We start from the raw sequence: 21,086 nt of genomic DNA on the forward strand, positions 1-21,086 counted from the left end.
ATCAGAATCCTCAAAACCAGAATAAAGTTGAGAGTCTTCCTCTTTATCAGCAGAATTGCTGGAAACATCAGAACCTGAGGGAGACAAACCTTCAGGGGAGAATTCTCTAGCCCAATTCTCTAGCCCTCTTAGAAGGAGGAGGTTGACAGCCCTGGATAAGAGTCAAAAGATCACAAGCCATTTTAATCATCTGTGACTGAGGAATTTGTGGGGAGGCTGGCGCCTGTTTTTGAGTAAATTTGCAGCTGGAAGGTCTGCTAGAAAGCCGGAGAGACTCGGGATGCCTAGCCACAGCGGTAGTCTGAACAGATGTCGACGGTCTGGGTCTGGTCTCAGGCCAAAGAAAAGAGGCCTCAGAAGTCAGGGCCTGTTTAATGGTTCCGGACCCATCAGAGGTAGTGACTGGCGGAGGGTCAGAAGACGAAGTGGAAGCCTGCAGCATGGAGGACTTTGAAAGGGTCTCAGCAGAGGCCTGCGGCTGAACATCCGCGGTCTGCAGGGGCAGCAAAAGTGCCTAAGTACTACTGGGCCAATGACTAACTTAAGTGGAACATCTTCGGCCAACCTGACCCTAGGCCTGTCGCAGTCTTTATCCTTGCGCTTCTTAGGAACATCAGAACTCAGGAGACCAGAAGACACCATACCGATGAACCTAGGCCAAACTCCGAAATGCTTGTATAAAATTTTAGTTCTACAGTGTATGGTACATGGATTGAAAGAAGCACAGAGATCACAGTTAGGGACGTTGTGCTCAAGGCCGAAGCAAGTGATACAGTAAGAATGAAAATCACCATGCGGAATCTGTTTTCCACAGGCAAGACAGTTATTAACTTTCTCTGAAATTCATTAAAGCAAGAAAAGAGGGTTCCCAATGGGGTACTGAGCTGAGGATGTCTTCAACTGCAGTAGTCTGAATACAAAAGAAGGTAATTGGCCAACCGGCACTCATGTGAATTGCTTCTGCTTCAGGTTCCATGGCAAGAAGGACTGAGGAAATGGTGTCTGCTACCTTCCTTTATACCTGATGTTGAGTTTATGGCCGAAGGCAGCTGACGTCATATACCAAGGACTTTGGTATTCTGGCCGACTGTGGGCTACCGGGAGCCAGAGAACCCATTTTGTAAGGACTGCAACAGTAAAACATGATGAACATCCTCTGTTTGCCCTGATGGATGATGAATGATGGCACCTTTGAGCAATTTTCACCATTGGTGATGTGGGGAAAAAGGGGTCATCTGGCTGACAGGGGCTCAGTTATATTAATCAAAGGTTATACATTCACAACCTCACATTTCCATCTCAGTGAAAATAAAAGTAAACTTTCAACTCATGTATATAGCTATGATTACAATACTTTGTGCACAACCCATCAAACCTAATGACAGGCCCCCTTAAGTCCGTCTTAGTTATCACATGCCCCCATAAGCTCACCTGGGATATTCATTCCTTTCATTTCTTGCAGATCCAGGTCTAAAAAAACTAAAGATGGAACCGTGTATGTACACTTAGTATCATGAACAATAAGTGAACTCTTCGGGAAGTTTCTCCACATGCTGTGACAATAGAGCCATAGCTAATAGATACATTTTCTGAAGAACACATATAAAACAATCACATCCAGGTGGCTGTGTATTTTACACTAGGTCCAGAAATACAACCTGATAATGTAACATAAAAATTAGAATTGGATCTAGCAACGGTGACTGTCTTTAAGGAATGTTCAACTTTAGGGACATCTGGGACATCATCAGGATAAAGAATAGGCACTGAGACATGTTCTTCAACAGGAACATTGTCTAGGCTGCTCTGAGATCTAGAGTCTGTATCACAGGTACGATGCTGCAATATCAATTCAGACACCAAAAAAAAGATGCCTGCAATTTCTCCTGTATTCTATACCCTCAGATTCCACTAAGTAGGATTTCGGCTTGGCGCATATACCTGTCACCTGACCAATTCGATCAAAGCCTTTCGCCATTTGCATCCAGTCTCTCCTCCTTTCAAAGGGTGAAAAAATGCTAACTTTATCATAGCTGGACTTGCGAAAGGAATGCTTCTTAAATAGTTGGGCTTTGATTGCTCTGTTTTTAGCATCAGGCACCAACAAACTAGAACTGATAGGCAAGGTTGCTCTGACCAGGCGAGCCAAGTAGGTTGTCAAGGGGTATATTTCTGAGATTAAGTAAATTCAAGAAGATATCGGTACTGTCATGCTTTGACCTCAATAGTAATTATTTTGCAATCTGTACTGCACTTTCAGCCAGGCCGGCTGACTGTGGGTATTCAGGACTGCTAGTAATATTTATAAAGTCTCACTCGTTCGCAAATTTCTGAAATAACTGACTGGTGAACTGGGTACCATTGTCAGAAATAACTTTGTGTGGACTACCATGGACTGAGAAATGATGTTTCAACTTAGTAATAACAGTAGTGGATGTTAGACTAGGTAGCAAATAGATCTCAAACCAGTTTGAATAAGAGTCTACCAACACTAAGTAATGCTGATTGTTCCACTCGTCATTGACTACTGTTGACCAAGGTAGCTCAGGAATCTGGCTTAGCTGAAATGGTTCTTTTTGCAAATGCAGTTTAGTACTATTGCATACTGAACAAGATGAAAGCACTTTATCAACATCTTTTGACAGTGAAGGCCAAAATACTAGTCTTCTCGCCCTACTTTTGGTAGCTTCAGAACCTGGGTGGCCACGATGCAAAATCTGAATGTATTCATGTTGTAAGGAAGTAGGAACAATAACTTTAGGACCTTTGAAAATGATACTATCTTCAATCAACATCTCTACAGAAAACAAGGTTGCACTTCTGGCAGTACACAAGATTGCTTTGACGGCCATCAAACATTGATGAAGTGATTGAGCTTCTGCAAAATTGGATCAATCTTTGTATGATCTCTTAGTGCATCAAGTCTCATGGTACAAAGATTACGCACTTCCATGACATCAAAGTCAAAATTCTTTGCATCAAGCTGTTCTGTGGTATTTCTGGGTGATCTGGATAATTTATCAGCCATATAAAAAAGTTTGCCTTTTGTATAGACCATTTTGAAGTTGTATTTTTGTAATCTGAGTATCATTCTATCATGCTTTGTAGTCTTGCTGGAGCTGTATGCATAGGCCTCTTTAAAACAGTGACTAGAGGTTGATGATCAGTTTTGATCTGGATAGCTTGGCCGTAAACATAATCATGGAACTTCGAACATGTGAACACACTTGTTAAAAGTTCCTTCTCAATTTGAGCATATTGCATTTCAGTTTGAGTAAGAATTCCAGACACACAGGCAACTGGTCTGCTTTCTTGAAGAATAACTGTACCAAGACTGAACATTGAAGCATCACAGAAAAGAATTACTGGTTTGTGGACATCATAGTATCTCAATGTAGGCAGATTGGCAATTTGCTGTTTGAGGTTATGAAATGCTCTCTGGTGCTGTTCTAAACATGAACAGGCAGCACTTTTGCATGTCAGCTCAATTAAAGGCACTTATAACTTAAACTTGCCAAAATAGCTGACTATATCAAGGAAATGCTGTAGGAAAGTACAGTTTTGTACCTACCATAAATGTAGATGTCCAATAGGTATGCAATTGCAGTCCTGACATATGGGGTTGTCCTGCCTCAGGCAGCCCTTCGGTCGGCCGGATTCCAAAGTCTGGGTCCGGCATTGGCTGATGTCGCCCTTTCCCCGACGTCAGAGCGCCTGGGGTATAAAAGCGTCAGCCGACGCCATCTTCTTCAGTGTTTCTTGCCCCAGATGCCAGGTGCCCTCTATGGAAGGCTAAATTTTGAAAATAGAGAAAAAATTCCAGACAAATACAACAACATAAAAACAAATACACCATAAAAGATTACCCCAGGTAGCTAAAATGAAGGGTAGAAACCCAAAAGAATACCACAGAGGGGTAGGTGGGAGGGAAAACCTGACTGCAGTTGCATACCTATCGGACATCTACATTTATGGTAGGTACAAAACTGTACTATGTCCTTCAAGGATGCAACTGCAGTCCTGACATATGGGTTGAATACCATAGCCAACCTGGGGATGGTAGGCACTAAGACAAAGATGGTGCAGCTAAAATGCCCTGCAGGACTGCAGAAGCAAACCCTGCTCTGGATCTGGAATATAAAGGCAGGTTGTAATGTTTGGAAAATGTATGCACGGAGCTCCATGTAGCAGCTTCTAAAATGTCCTTTGTTGCCACTCCTCTTAAAAAGGCTGTGGAGGTGGCTGTAGCTCTGGTGGAATGTGGCCTGATGTCAGCTGGCACAGTTTTTCCATGAAAAGAGTAGAAGAATCGAATGCAATTTCCAATCCATTTAGAAATTGTCTGTTTGGAAATTGCTTTTCCCTGCAATCCAGCAGCGCAAGCTACAAAAAGCTGGTCAGATTTTCTGAAAGACTTTGTTATGTCCAAGTAGTAGCGCAACTGTCTGTGTATGTCCAAGGTGTGCAGAAGTCTTTCTCCTTTATTTTGAGGATTGGGAAAGAAGGTAGGCAGGTGAATAGCTTGATTCAGGGACACCCTGGATACCACCTTTGGCATGAATGACGGATTGGTTCTCAAAGAAACTCTGTCCTGATGAAAAGTGAGAAATGGTTGTATTGCCATAAGGGCCTGTAGCTCAGAGACTCTTCTTGCTGAGGTTACTGCCAGAAGGAAAGCTGTCTTCCAAGACAGAAATTTCAACTCTGAAGATGCTGCTGGTTCAAAGGGAGGAAGAGTTCATTTTTCCAGCATGAAGTTGAGGTCCCATGCAGACACTGGTGGTTTCCTTGGAGGGTTGATGTTCTTTATACCTCTTAGAAACTGTCTTAGCAATGGGTGAGAAAATACAGGCGGATCAGTGTTATATTTGGCAGATATTGCTGAAGCATGCATTTTTATGGAAGAATATGAAAGGCCATTGTGGAGCATTTCAGCCAAATATTCTAGGATCTGTGGAATGCTCATTACTGATGGGTCTTGACCCTTTTTGCTGTTCCAGATAAGAAATCTCTTCCATTTTGCTGAGTATGTTTTTCTAGTGGAAGGTCTGCGCGCCTCCAGGATGATATCTTTTACCCTTTTGGAAAGTGTATCCTGAGGAATAGTCAGCTTCAATGTTTTCAAGCTGGGGTGTAGTGTCCTGTAATTGTGCTGTGTCAGAAGAAGTGGCCTTTGAGGAAGGAGCCATGGATTGGTGTGTGCCAAGCTCCGTAGCAGTGGGTACCAGTGTTGTCTTCGCCAGTCTGGAGCTATCAGTATGACTTTCGGTTGCTCTGTCTTGATCTTTAGTAACACCTTGGTCATCAAAGGAAGAGGTGGGAAGGCATATAGTGTTAGAGAGTTCCAACTGAAGGAGAGAGCATCCACCTTCCATGCTTGAGGATGGTATGTCCTTGTGCAAAACTTTTTCAGATGGTGATTGAGGTGGGAGGCAAAAAGATCTATGTCCGGCCTTTCCCATGCTTGAGTTATTTGTAAGAAAATGTCTGGATGCAACATCCATTCGTGTGGATCCATGATGTTTCTGCTTAGGCTGTCCGCCAGAACATTGTCCTTCCCTGGTACAAACTGGGATTTTAGCTCTATTTTCAATTGTAGGGAAATATCCCAGAGATTCATTGCCAGTCTGCAAAGAGGGTAGGAATGGGTACCTCCTTGCTTGTTTATGTACCACATAACTGTGGTATTGTCTGTCTTTATTAGTAGATGGCCCTGATGCATTAACTTTTCGAAGGCCTTGATTGCATGTATCACTGCCAGCATTTCTTTTTGGTTGATGTGCAGGTGCTTTTCTTTTTGAGTCCATTGTCCTTGAATGCATCTGCCCTCCATGTGCGCCCCCCCCCCCCCCATCCATGGTCTGAGGTGTCTGTTGTTATGGTTTGACTTGTATGAGGCTTGCTGAAAGGCAGACCTTTGTTTATCTGGCTTGCTTGAGCCCACCACAGAAATTCCTTTTGAAGGCATGGAATGAGTGGGATCAATGCTTCCAGGCTGTGGCTGTGTTGAGACCATAGACTTTTTAGATACTATTGTAGTTTCCTCATATGCAGCCTTGCGTGTGGAATCAGAAGAATGCAAGATGCCATGAAACCCAGGGCCTGCAGGATTTTCCTTGCAGTCATCTGGGTGTGTGTTGCTAATTTTCTGAAGTATTCTGGTAATTGTTTTTGTTTTTCTTTTGTCAGAAACACCATCTGGGTGTTTGTGTCCAGTGTGGCACCCAAGAAAGGTATTTGTTGGGATGGTACGAGACTTGATTTCTGAATATTGACTGTGTATCCCAAGGCCTGCAGTAGGTGAATGACATAGTCCAAGTTTTTTAACAAGGCTTGTTGGCTGTCCGCTTGTATAAGGCAGTCATCCAGGTAAGGGTATATTTGTATCCCCTGGAGTCTGCAATGTGCAATTACTGATGCCAGGCATTTCGTGAACACTCTGGGTGCAGTAGATAAGCCAAAAGGCAATGCTGAGAATTGATAATGCTCTGAGCCTGCAAGAAATCTGAGGTATCTTCTGCAACTTTGTCTGATTGGGACATGCAGGTATGCCTCCTTGAGGTCCAGAGTTACCAGCCAAGACCCCTTGCCCAGCATGGGAAGGAGTTGCTGTAAAGTCAGCATTTTGAATTTTGGCACAATAAGGTAAGTATTCAGTGCGGACAAGTCCAGAATGGGTCTCTATTGGTTTTCTTTTCTTGGAACAAGGAACAGTCTTGAATAAAATCCTTGGCCTTGTTCTGCAGAAGGAACCTTCTCTATTGCTCTTATTTGAAGTAGGTTTGTTATTTGTTTGAGTGTCTCTGCCCTTTGATTTGGTGGCAGGTTTGGCCTGCCATGTCTTGTTGGTAGTGTATGAAAATGGAATCTGTATCCTTTGTCTATTATGTCCAGTATCCATTTGTCCTTTGTAATATTGTGCCAATTTTGTGAGAATAAAGATAATTTTCCGCCCAAAGGTGCTTCTAATTGAGCCCTGGATGGCGGAGTCAAAGTCAAGTCATTGAGATTGTCCCTGCGGAGCAGTGGAAGGTCCTGCCCCACCTCTCTGGTTCGGAGGCTGCCATTGACGTCCTCTGTAGGAGCCTCGAGTTTGCCCTATACCTCTGCCATGTCTGTTTTTGCCTCTTTGAAATTTGTCTGTGTCTGGAAAGGACCAATGCTTAGAAGGCCAATTCCTGCTGAATCTTGGAGGCTGTACCTGGAGGAAATCTTTGACTGTTAGCACTGATTTTGCCTTTTCCTCTATTTTCTTTAAAACCTCTTGTGCAGTAGCACCAAATAACTTATGTTTCTCTAGTGGTGCGTCTAAAAGCTTAATTTTCACATGGTCTGGCAATGTTTGTTCCTTTAACCAAGCATGTCTGCGTATGACCGCACCTGTCATTGCTGCTCTACATGAAGCTTCCAATGCATCATATCCACACTGAAGGAAATGGTTGCTAACCTGCTGAGTATTATGAACCAATTCCTGTAACCCCTTTCTATCTAATTGTTCAGGGGAAGCCAATATCTTTTGCAAGTCATCCAACTTGTATTCTTGACACTGAATCATATGAAATTGACAATTTAATGCTCGCATAGAAAGGGTGGAAGATGTATATACTTTCTTGCCCCACCTTTCTAAAGCCCTAGAATCTCTTTCCGAAGGAAGTGGGTTCTTAGCAGTAGTGGAGGAAACCCCTTTAGGCCCCTGAGAAATAGTTTCAGGGTCAGCAGTATGGCCCTTGTACAGAAATTGATGTGTGTCTGGGACCCTGTAGTACCTGTCTGGCTTGACATGCTGAGGTAGTTTTAAAAATTTCCTTAACCTTTTCCTAGAATCTGAGTATTCTTGGCCTTGCCATTTGAAGTGTTCCCTCATGGAATGAAGCGTTTCCCCAAAGGAAAACTCCTCAGGAGGAGAAGCAGAGGGAATGGATTCCTCCGCATCAGAATCCTCGTAGGCCGGGAAGGCCTCCTCCTGGTAGTCTGAATGGTGTCAGAAATATCCTGGGCTACGGTCTCAGAGGGGAGAACAGAAACCGGTACCGAAGTAACCGGTGGGGCGGTGTCGTCGGTCTGTAGCGGTTGTGAAACCGGCTCAGAAGAGACTGAGACACTCGCGGTAGGCCTAAGCGTGGTGTCGGCCGAGACCGCGGGAGTCGGTCCTTATCCTTCCGTTTTTTGGGTAAATGTGCTGTCGGAAGCTCCGACGGCATGATATAACAGAAATCTTCCCCAAAATAATCCTGTGCAAACTCTGACCAACGCCTAAGAGTACGTTTATTGAAAGAAGCACAAGCTGTACAGGCCGAGACGTTGTGTTCTGGGCCTAGGCAGGGTAAGCAGTTAAGAGTGGAAATCCTTATGAGGTATTTGTTTCCCACAAGTTAAACAATTATTAACTTTTACAGTTTTATCTGACATCGGCTGAGGCAAGAAAAGGTCCCCAACGGGGTACTTAGCTTTTTTGAAGACTTCAGTAGCTGAAAACACAGGAGCTGGCCAACCGGCACTTGCGAACTGCTTCTGCTTCGGGCGCCGCGTGGCAAGAAAGACTGAAGAAGATGGCGTCGGCTGACGCTTTTATACCCCAGGCGCTCTGACGTCGGGGAAAGGGCGACATCAGCCGACGCCGGACCCAGACTTTGGAATCCGGCCGACCGAAGGGCTGCCTGAGGCAGGACAACCCCATATGTCAGGACTGCAGTTGCATCCTTGAAGGACATCTGGACATTGTCTGGAGCTCGCATCTCAAGAATAGCTGCTTGTTTGGAAGGGTCTGGTTGTAAGCCTGTACTGATAAATAAAGGACTTACACAAGTAACTACTGGTAGCCTGAATTTACATTTCAGAGGATTGAGCTTCAGATTAAGTTCATGCCCTCTGTCCAGAGCTTTCCTGAGGTTTCTGTCATGCTCTGCTTCTGCATTACCTCCAACTAGTAAATCATCCGCTATTATAGCACATGGATAACCCGAAAACATTTGCTCCATTGCATGCTGAAACACTTCACTGGCAGAATTTATTCAAAAAGGCATTCTGAGAAATCTGTATCTACCAAATGGAGTACTGAATGTAGTCAGTAGTGAAGATCTGTGATAAAGCCTTCCTTGCCAAAATGAACTCCTTGCATCCAAGATGGAAAAAACAGTGGCACTTGGCATGAGGGGGGCAACCTCCTTGACTGTACGCATAGGATGATGAGGTGTATTTAATGCTTTGTTCAAGTCTCTTGGGTCGATGCTTATTTTAATTTCATCTGAGCTTTTCTTATGAGCAACTACCATGGAATACACCCACTCAGTTGGTTCTGTGACTTGACAAATCACACCTTGCTGCACCAACGTATCTAACTGGACCTTGGCTTTGTCCTGCATAGCTATTGAAACTCTCCTGACTGGTCTGACCATTGGACTGATCTCTGGGTTTACTTTCATGGAGTACATAACTGGAAGTTTGCCTAGCTTGTCATCAAAAACACCCGCATAATCTGAGAAAATAGCATCAGTGAAGCTGGAACTAAGGCATGTGCTTAAATGATGGACTTTTTTGGTAAAAGAAAGCAGTTTCATTCTTAAACTGTCTCTGAGACTTAATAATGACTGCATAGGTCTTCTGACTACATTGAATTTCAAGCTGTGACTGTTCTCAGCCAAATAGCATGAACGCACTATTCAGCCTTTGGCTTGAATCTCTTCACCTCCATAAAAAGCAAGCTTCGCACAATTAGCCAAATTAAGTTGTTGACCAGCTCTTACTCTAGCAAATGTTTCTGCTGACATAACATCACACTTTGAACCAGTGTCTGTTTTGAGCTCCGTGGCTTTATCATTGATCAGGACAGTACAAAACACTTTGTTCTTTGCCAACAAATCTACTGCATTAACCTTTTCACCAACCACTGATACACCCTCTACATAGAAAATAGGGTTACAGCTTTCTACATGATCAACTTGCTTTTTTAAGTGACTTTTCTTAATAACTGAATGAGGCTTGCTTGATTTATAAAACTTTTGAAAATGGTTACATTTTTATTTACACTTGTGGCATTGCTGACCAAATGCTAAGCACTTCTCTCTTTTAGATTCATGATTGTCACCACAATTACGACAGTTAATAAAACCTGACTTACGTTTTGCTGACTCATCTTTATACTGTTTTCCTGAGCTAGTCTTAGAACTTGCTGGAAAGTTGCGGGTCCTGCAGCTGCCATGTGCTTAGGCCTGTTTCTGCTAGCCACGTGCTGCATGCTATCTATGCTCTAGAGGTTGCTGAAACCATGCTCTTATCACACTTGCAACCATACTTGGGTGCCTTTCTGTAAGCTCATGGATTTGGCAAATCTCTATAGCTTTGTACAATGATAAATCACTGTCAGGAAGGAAATCTCTCTCACTGCAACATTATCAACACCAAATACAATCAATTCGTCTTTCAAAACAACAAATCTGCATGTTTAAGTTTTATTTCTCAAGTCAGTGATATAAGCTGCAAAAGTTTTTTTTTTTGGCTTTTGGTCTCTTGTATAAAGTAGGTGCCTCTCTAATGTAACATTTGTCTGGGGGTTACACATTTCTCTAAATTTACATTTCAGGCACTCAGTGATCTCCCTTGATTCAGCTGGTACAACAATATGGCAGTTTTCCTCCTCTCCTGCATGTACTGCTGGTGCATATACAAATGAGTGCTCTCTTTCAATGGCTTCTGAACGCTCTAAGTTAAGCAAAATAAATGCCCTTGTACGTGCATCTTTATCAGAATTAGCTGCTTGTATGAAAATGTCATTTCTCCTGAGATACTCTCCAATTCCCTGCAATATTATGATCAAACACAAGTGAACTGGGTCTGTGAAATGCCTCTGCCATATCAACACACAGTAGTAATGGTGCTTGAAATTATATACAAACATACAAACACACACACATATCTATATGGGTCTATATTAGAACATCGAAGTTTCAAAACTTCGAATGTTCTAATATCGACCCCTATTTAGCAAAAGCTGAAAACATCAAACATGCAAAACAGCAAATTTTCTCCCTCCAAAACACATACACACAACACAAGCACACCAAACAAACAGCAATCGACACACATACACCTTAAATCTTACACCTAACCCTACACTAAACTATACACACACCACTAACTATCCACTTACCTTAACCCAAACCCACACCCTAAGGTCCGTCACAATCGCACACTCACCTCACTCGTGCCCTAACCCTAACTCACCTACCCCACCCTAACCCTCACGTACACACAATTGCACATTTACCTGACCCACGCCCTAACCCTAACTCACCTAACCCGCCCTAACCCTCACGTCCACAGAATCACACATACCTAACCCGCACCCTAACCCTAACTCACCTAACCCGCCCTAACCCTCACGTCCACATAATCGCAAACATACCTAACCCACACCATAACCCTAACTAACATAGCCCGCACTCAATCTAACACTTACCTGAACCTGACCAGTAACTTTCCACCACAGCGCTGAAAATACCGAAGCAACAGAAACAGACAAATTCTTTTCCTAGGAAAAAAATTTGGTTTTCTGTTGCTTCGATATTTTCAGCTTTTGCTGAATAGGGGTCGATATTAGAACATTCGACGTTCTGATACTTCGATGTTCTAATATAGACCCATATGTATATATATATATATATATATATATATATATAAAATATGGATTCACTTTGAATCATCGAATGTTCAGAACATCGACATTCTGATCATCGTGACCAGAACACTGATGTTCAGAACATCAAAGGTTCAAAATGAACCACACAAACACCAAAAAAGTTACAAAAACTATGTTATTCGGGGGGGGGGGGGCTTCACCCCCCCCTGTGCCCTCCACACCCCCCTACTTTAATATTCCAACTCCGAGATCGCACTACATTGGGGGTAAGGGAAATCTCCTGTTTACCGCTATATGCGGTAGCGCTAAACGGGAGATTTCCCATACACTACCTGCAATGCAAACACTCAGATGGTATATATACACACACACACAACATGCAGGGCACCTTGCTGCCCTGCAAATACACACAAAATTCTACATTTTCACTTACCTGGCACTTCCACTTTAAACCATCGATGTTCTGGTCTCAATGATCAGAACATAGATGTTCTGAACATTCGATGATTTAAAGTGGAACCCTATATATATATATATATATATATATATATATATATATATATATATATATATATATATATATATATATGTGCCAGAAATTTATGCCAGAACTTGCAACTATGCCCAATAGCACTACAGACTCTCTGAAACAACTGTGCTTTGCTAAATAAGTCTCCGTAGCACAAGAACACTTTAAAATCACTGTACTTTGTGAAATCACCCTTTATCAGAGTAAGAAACTTTGAAATGACTGCACTTTGCAAATGAATAGTATACAGCATGAGAAACTTTTCAAAATGGCTGTACTTTGCAAAATAATTTTGTACAGTGTAGGAAACACTTTGAAATGGCAGCATTCTAGGAATAAATGTACACAGCACAAGAAACTTTTCGAAATGGCTGTACTTTGACTACACTTTGCACAAAGTAAACTTTTTGGAATAGCTGCACTGTAGTAAACCACACACTACAAACACTTTGCACACTCTGAGATACTTCTAACAACTCTAGTTATGCTTTGAATGGCTTCAGTCAATGCGAAATAGTAGCTCATGCTAAAACTAAACTAAAAAACATGCAGTTGCCATGGTTTTCTCAGCATATTTTGCCCTTTTATTGCACTCGTTATGCCCATTTGGCCTGTTATCATGGTCATTATACTTTTCTTGTGCTCGTTTTACTTTAAACATGCTAGTTACGCAAATCAGAGGCAAATCTAAACCCCATATAAATATTTCTGATAATTTTATCAGATATCGTGGTTTTGAATACTTTGTTTAATCAACAATGTATTTTGTGCCTTTCGTTTGATTAATATGTTTTGTGCTACTCATTTGATTAATAATGCATTTTGTGCTTTACAAATGTTTCATATTGCTTTATTTGCAAAATAAATCATTTGTACAAATTTTGGTTACTTGAAGGTCGTTTCTGGCCTTTTTTAATCGTCTAAGTCCTGTATCACCCAACCTGCTTGATATATCTTCACTGTCAACTATGCACCTCGTGGCTTGAAGAAGTTGCACTCTCAATCCCAGTTCTGACACCATGTCACTCGTCTGGTCAGGGTAAAACAGACAAACAGCTGTGGGTTCGGTTCAAGCAGCTTTATTATATACAGACACATCAGGATTAAGTCTTAGTAACTTAAACTTAAATAAACCTATAAACAGACTGACTACTACACTCATACTTAACACACTGGCTGTTCTCTCAAAATGGCACTGCTGCCTGCACGTGCTCACTATTTATATGCAAGTGACTACACTTGGAAATGCTTTTAAATTTACAACACACACACTGTTCTACAACTCCTAAGATCAATTTGGTGATTATCCACTTGGGTCAGTGTTACTGATTGAGTCCGGTGCCTTTAAAACTATGTTCCATGGGGTTCAGTTTCACAGCAGGCTTTATTCTCATTTTCAACACAGCCTAGTCCTTGATCTGCCACTACTTCAGATAACTGTATATAAAAACACTGTAGTACTCTTGAAATCCCATAAAACAAGGACAGGTGTATTAACAGGATCACAAAATGACTAATGTACTCTGGCACTGGGCACCTAACTCCAGTGTACATTAGTCTGGCATTGGGCACCTAATTCTAACAACATTGGAGTTATGCTGTTTGGAACAAATCAACACCCTTTGTGTTAATACCTGAAAAACACTTACTGAAAGCTTATGATCAGCTTCCTTACACACATACCTTGCAGGATCACCAACAGAAGATACTGCATCATAAATTGATCCCATACTTTTACATTTCATAACACAGACATCAACATTCTTAAACCAAAGCTTGAAACCCAGAATATGTCCTACCAGTTATAATTTGGAACTTCACTCACAATACCAGTACCATACAAACAGCAGTAAATAAGATTAATCTCACCTACTGTATATTATGAACACCAGTGCCTCTTCCTAAATTACCACCAAAGCATCCATATTACCCTCTACAGTTACATACATATTACTATACCTAGAATATTGTCTCTACTAGCTCATCATCTAAAAGTTAGATCCAGTAATTCCCTCCAACATTTCCAAAATCAAAGTTAGCATGAAAGAATCAATTTTTGCACTAGCAAGAAAGAAAAGGCATTTAATAAAAACTCCCTAGCAACAAGAAATCTGCTACCCAATACATTCAGTACAAACAAAAGTATTATTTTTAAGGATTTAAACTTTTACAGTACCTAATATTTATAAATACCACTTTTTTCAGAGATGTTGCACATCCATTTAATACAGACTTGGCTCAGTTAAACAATTTATACATCTGGCTATCCTTTAGCACTTCCTACTGTTTAATGCATATAGAACAGTACAAAGTATCGATTGCTTTTGTTAATGCCTAACATAGTTTTGTATGAATAGCAAATTAAATATATCTACTTACTTTGTGTGCTTATGTATATTTCAAATATTACAATTTTCTAATATTGTATATTAATTTATTTAAAGTATAGAACAAATTATAAATTGTTGCATCTTTGTTCCTGGGTTAAAATGACAAATGGTTTATGGACCAGTCTACTTCAGTAGATAAATAAACCTGCTCCACCTTGCATTTCTCTTCTTGTGAGAATGTGGAAATCTATTTTGAACAGACATTATTTTCCTGGTTCTGATTTGTCTCGGCATGAGATTTTGATATTTCCAAGTCTTACTCAGTCTTCCATAATTTCCTTCAGTCCTTTACTCAGCAATGTTACAAACAGATTTCCATGATATTTCTTCACTCCTACCTACTGCAGTAAATTTTCTACTGCTAAATACTTTCTCAGTTTTACTTTAACAACTTGCTTATGATTTACTGCTAATGTATTCATGGTCTTATGTTTTCTTCTTGTCAATGCTGGATCTGGAAGTAGGCATAGTAACTTTTTATATTGTGAGTACTCCATGAAAAGAAATAATCAGAATGAAGGAATCAATGCATGTATAATACTAGTCAGTGATGCAGCTCAAGAAGCTCAAACCAGGATTCACTATGTGATCTAAGAAGCTGCCTACGGCCCGTGGTGGCTGGGAGTCCCGGCTACAACATTCATTTAAAAAAAAGTAGTAAAGTTTTTAATGCTGTACTGCTGCCTAAGTTTTTCCATGCATCCTATTGCTTTAATCATTTCCAATGAATGTGAAATACACACATACAGAGCAATGAGGGTCCTACTGCTTTAATAATTTCCAGCAAATGAAAAACACCCAGAGCAATGAACAAGATTTGATTTCTGGCACACACACAGTGTAAGAATGATTTTCCAATTGTTTACGGAACTTGCTTGCAGGTACAAACAAAATACACAGAGCTTTAGAAAGATAAGCTATTATGGGACCTGCAGAAATGAGCAAATTTAATTTCTAGTCCAGCACACATACAGAGCGAGAAATTGATTCTCATAGTATTTTGCAGCACACACAGTGAATGAGAAAACACAAGTTTGCACATGTGGTATATGTATGTGTGTTTATAAAATGCTCTAGTTAGAGAGGGGAGTTCAGTTAATTGACTTGCTCAGGCTCGAACAGTGTATCTTGGCTACAGGAAGTAAGAGCCTTAGTCCTTTACACAAGCTACCAGCCTGTTTAGCAAATCACTGAAGATTACACTCAGTCTTCAGAACTGGTTGAAATATTCTGGTACATTTGCCATTGGAGTTAGATTCAATGTTCTGAAATGGTGATTTTTGCCACTAGAGTATTTTCTGAAATGGATAGTTTTCAATTTATTGGTTCATACATTTTGTTTCTCTGCTTAACGGAAAAGGTTCAAAACTACACATTTTAAATGCCAAACACAAGAAATACATTAAATCAGGAAGGTGAATCAAAACAACACATGCATTTATGCATGGTCCTAAAAATGTTTGCAGGTGGGCCCATGGTTTGAAAACAGTCCAGGGTCCAAGGTACACTTAAACCACCACTGGATGGACGCATTTTCAGTGAAAATGACTTTAAATACATATTTAGTGAATGTGAATTTGAAGCATTCAGGAGAAGAAAAGTTTACTGTTCCTCATATTAAGCCAGTTTTCAACGTGTAACTGTTTTGCTTAGCAAATGATCAGTGTTTGTACTATAAAATTTAAAAGCAGTGTTAGTGGCACAACAGGTAGCATACTCACTTTTGGTACCGATGGCTATGGGTATCATGCAGATGGATTGCCGATGCTGCAGTGCAGTGGGGGGGGGGGGACTGCACTCCTGTGTGTGTCGTCCTTCCAATGAGACAATAAACCGAGGCCTCTTCTGCCCGAGTTGGTTGTAGCTCTGGTGGACATAAAATATCTCACAGTACCTTTCAAAAAGATTTCTGGAAGTTCCCTTATGCCCTAGCCAAATTTCCACAATTAGTATAAATATCACCTTGGGTCTCCCCTGAAAACAGGCTAGCCTAGTGGACTAACTTGGTCAACAAAAGATAAATAAAGTTTTAAATTAAATCCACATCTCTGTCTTCATTTCAAAAGTAAACAACAACACAGTATGTATGCTGACAGTTTTAAACAATGTTTATGGTAATTGAGGGAAGAGAGACATGTAATGTGACATAGGAATGGCTGCAAAGTGGGGGGGGAGGGCAGGTCCACTATCCTGCCTAAGGTCCCATTTGACCATGAGCTGGCTCTGCACATCACTAAAGGAAACCTAAAACATTTAATACTTTGACAAATAAATCCTAATCAAGTATGCAGACACTACTTGGAAAACATTTCAGAAAAAGTTTATTGTACTATGAAAAATTCAGCTAATCTTAAGCCTGTATGATGTTGTACTATAATAAAAAGCACAATATTATACTTCAAGTTACATAACAGCAAACATTAAGAGTATGTATCAGGCCATAAACTATGCAACACAACTAAGTGGAAACCTAGTCTCAAAATAATAATGTTTCCTCCAGCATCATGGTGCAGACAAATAAACCTCTTACTGTGACACAGACGACCTGTGTTCAAACTAGCGGCATGGGTGCTGTGGGGGCCTGTCTGGGTGAGAAGGTGGAAGTGTGTAGTTGCCACTGATTCTCTCATTCAGGGGAGGGAGGGAGACAGTCCAGGCACACTGCAATACAGCAATATTAAGATCCTGGTGAGCTCCATGCTGCAAGTGGAAACGTAATTGAAAGCTGTACCTGTGCAGATGTTCATATGCACCTACTGATGCAGCAAATATACATGGTTCGAACAAAGGCTTCTGTGGTGAGATGTGTGGGGTGGTTAAGATTCACTTCCCAGCAGGAATATGAGGCTGCACCAGTATCTTCAATCTCCTCACTGGTCTTGAACATGGGAGCAGAGTCAGCCCAGAGGAAGCTAAAGTGGGTCTGGTTGACCCAGTAAATGAGGAGAGGAGAGGAGAGGAGCTGGTTGCAGCTGATGGTCAGCTGTGGGGGTGGGGGTGGAGCAATGTTATTTCCTTTGCGCTATATGCAGCAGGTTATGGTTCAGTTCCTGTAACAAGCACAAACTCTTAAGAATGTGCCTTACTTTTTAAAAAGGGTGGACTCGAAAGTGCTGTATTATCTTAAATGGAGAAAAAATGCAACTATGTATGCTTAAATGTCTAAAAATATAACTTGGCAATCCGTATTTAACATATTTAGCAAACTAGTTCAGGTACTCAAACACCATCTTGATCTTGATTTTAAAATATAACCACATTAAAAAAAATTCAGATTGCTAAAAACATATTTTGAACCAGAAAAGACATTTCTAAAATGCTTACGGCTTAAGTCAAACTGTACAGTACATAAGAGCAGCAAGAAGGAGTGAACCATTTCCAAACATACCGCATTTCTGGAAACTGCATACTTAAGTAGGGAACAGCTAGTGTTGTAAGACTGTTTATTCGGCTACAGGAAATCTGCTATGAATATGAACCAAACAAATTCAATGATTACTTACAAAAATGACACCCAGAAGTGCATAATGCAAAATGGACTGTACTCATCAAGTGCCAGTGTTCCAGGATCTGTTGCTCTAGACATACCCAGGTTATGAAAAAAGATCAGAGAAGCCACTCCGTAATATAGTATATTCTACTGCACTATACCTTAACAAGGAAATAAAGCTAAAATGCTTTTGCTTAAACAGATGAGGTTATCTTCACATGACATCAACAAAAAAAATGCATTTCACACAGAAGAAAAGAAGTGCAAACTTCCTCATTCTGTTATTAAGATGGACTCAGTGTTTCAACATTTTTCATAACAGTATTCAATGGGTTCTGTATACAACTTCAGATGTGTGAAAGCTCCACCTCCTTTCAAAGAAGTGCACAAACTCATACTTAATAAAATTGATATCATTAATCTTCTCTGTTAGCAACAGAAACAGAAATGCACATACTTAATACTATAAGAAAGCCTATGATTGTATACACTCATGTACGTGCCTGTGTGCATGCATGTGTGTACATTATATACATATAAAACATACACACACACACATATATATCTATATATACATATATATATATATATATATATATATACACACACACAGACGTACACAGACAATCTGCACAATGTTCTTAATGATGTTATATCAAGATCAATACACAGATAAGCATCAACTGATGAATCATGTATTGCTTTTTGAATACTGCCAAAGAAAGACCTCAGATTAACAAGCATGACAACTTGGGAAATGACACCCCCCCCCCAAAAAAAAACAAAAGCTAGCAAGAGGAATCCTACCCACCATGCCTTCTTCCTACAACTCCCACAAGTTTCAATGTGGTATTTCTGTATATAAATCAAAGCAAGCACAATACAATATTGAGATGTCTACTAAACAGAAAATAGGATTATAAATGGGTCTCCTATTAAAATCAGCTTTCGTTTCTGAGACATGAATGGCAAGAAATTCACTGACAGTGAAACGAGAGGTGAATATTGGCATATACGTTGAGAACAGATAAGCTGATTATAACAGGAGACCCAATCATGACTGTTTGCAGTTGATGTAGCTTTAACTGTGCCACATACTACTAGTTACAGAAAAACTGAAGAAGACAAACTGTTTTAGAGACTATCAAAGTCTTTGAAAACTGGTCAAACACGTACAGCTGTCAAACAGGCAGCTAGAAGAAAGAAAGGACCCCTCTAAGCTGTTAAGACACTTTGGTTCTGTTACATTCATTTTAAGTGTGGCAGACCAAATTCTAATAATTGTTAAAAGCTCCCAAGAAACAGAGGCATGAGGAGTGGAGAAAAAAACAACAATGAAAACTGCTTTACCTTCTGCTGTTAACCCTAGCACGAGTCCAGATCTTACAATGCTTAAAGACGCTTAACAAGGATTTGTTAAGCATCCAAGTGCTGTTAAGATTTTCTTATGCTTAACATGCTTTTTTCTTCCTTAGTTTTGGAGCCTAATCACAGCACTCCACATACTACAGAAAAATTTTAAATGTTGCACAATAAGAATAGATTTATTGATTATAAAATTGTGTGCAAAATGCAGTGTATGTGCATAACTATGTCTGTGGATATACCCCTACTTTCAACACACATCACTGCTTACTTACCTGATCAGAAACTTCCCTGTTTTTCTTTTTTAGGTATTTGCTAAAAGGAGTATTATACACCACAGGTAAACAGTGTGCAAACATATGTTTCTTAAACTCAGTGAGAACTGCTCACTTTTTGAAGCATCTTTGTTTTGCAATTAATATAATTTCTCGCCGTGCTCCTCATTACAAAGTTACAAATTTTGCAAAACAGATTGCGTTATGCTTTTTGACATTGTAGTTTTACTGCTGACTTGGTTTTCTTCTGTAACTACACCACAAAATGATGTCATGGTAGGTACTCAGCAATTACTTGCCTACATCAGCAAACCATTATGGGTACGCAAAACAATTTACATTTTAGAGGAGCAGCTTCTTACTTCCATCATCATATGTTAATTTTCAAAGTGAGGTGATCCTCCTACATGAATTAGTGGACAACTTGTCTTTTTAGGAAGCTGGAAATTAGTAGTGATGTATTTAGCATGGAAATAAAGCAGTCTATGCATTAATTCAAGTAGTATGGCATTATAGGTTCAGTCTTTCATGAGGCAAACAGGAAGGAAAAAAGTCCCCGCTGATAGGAAACAATGTTTCTGAAGACAGAAGCAGTCCAAATGCAGTAACACTATTTTATTGAAATCCACAACACAAATAATGAGCGCTTTCATCCCATACCACCAGAACTTTATCAGATAAAACCACAATGTAAAGTCTGCTATTTAAAGGCATTAGAAAAACGTCATGTTCAATAATGAAAAAGACACACCCCCTTAAAGTCACAGCATACAATACAAGAAAACCCAGTATAAATGCATAAGATATATATATATATATATATATATATATATATATATATATATATATATATATATATATATATATATATATATATATACATATATATAAATATAAAGTGCAGTGGTTAAAGTGCAATGTTTCATAATACAAATTTAAAATCACATGAATTTAAAAACACACATAAGCAAGTTTAAAATGTATATACAAATACAGGGTTATCTGTCAAGGGCTTTTAGTCTTAAAAGGGGGCTGATAAAAACATTTTCATTCAACCCTGGTCAGTAACCTGCATCTAAATGCAACTGCCCGTATAGCTCCCTTTTCTCTAAAAGAATAGACTAAGCATCACCTCTAATTTCTACTGTTACATTGTCAATAATACAGAAATGTAACATATGTCCCTCATTTTCTATTATATGTTTGTTGAGGGCATTTGTTGACTTTTTTATTTTTATCTCATGGAGGTGCTCATATATACGTTTTTTTTAACTTTCTATCATTTTTTCCGATATAAAAACAACATTGGTTGCACAAAGCACAGTAAATGACCCTTTCAGAATTGCAATTGTATTTGCAATGAATTTTGACGTTCATATTATTAATGGAGAATGTCTCACCT

General features: G+C 40.0%; 1 protein-coding gene across 3 annotated transcripts in view; it reads right to left on the reverse strand.

Annotated features, from left to right (window-relative positions):
• The window catches only part of FGD4 (FYVE, RhoGEF and PH domain containing 4), a 1,935,878-nt gene that overhangs the window by 1,852,349 nt on the left and 62,443 nt on the right, over positions 1 to 21,086 (reverse strand). For 2 of the 3 annotated variants that reach the window (XM_044088113.1, XM_044088111.1), the window contains exon 1: positions 18,058 to 18,189. The exons of the other annotated variant lie outside the window; for it this stretch is intronic. In XM_044088113.1, the coding sequence (XP_043944048.1) occupies positions 18,058 to 18,103 (46 nt within the window). In that variant the 5' untranslated portion in view covers positions 18,104 to 18,189. Of the gene's footprint in view, positions 1 to 18,057; positions 18,190 to 21,086 lie in introns of those variants that run through there. 3 annotated transcript variants of the gene reach the window in all.

Source organism: Protopterus annectens, chromosome 11.part0 (assembly GCF_019279795.1).
Source record: "Protopterus annectens isolate FY-2018-M chromosome 11.part0, PAN1.0, whole genome shotgun sequence".
NCBI lineage: Eukaryota > Metazoa > Chordata > Ceratodontiformes > Protopteridae > Protopterus > Protopterus annectens.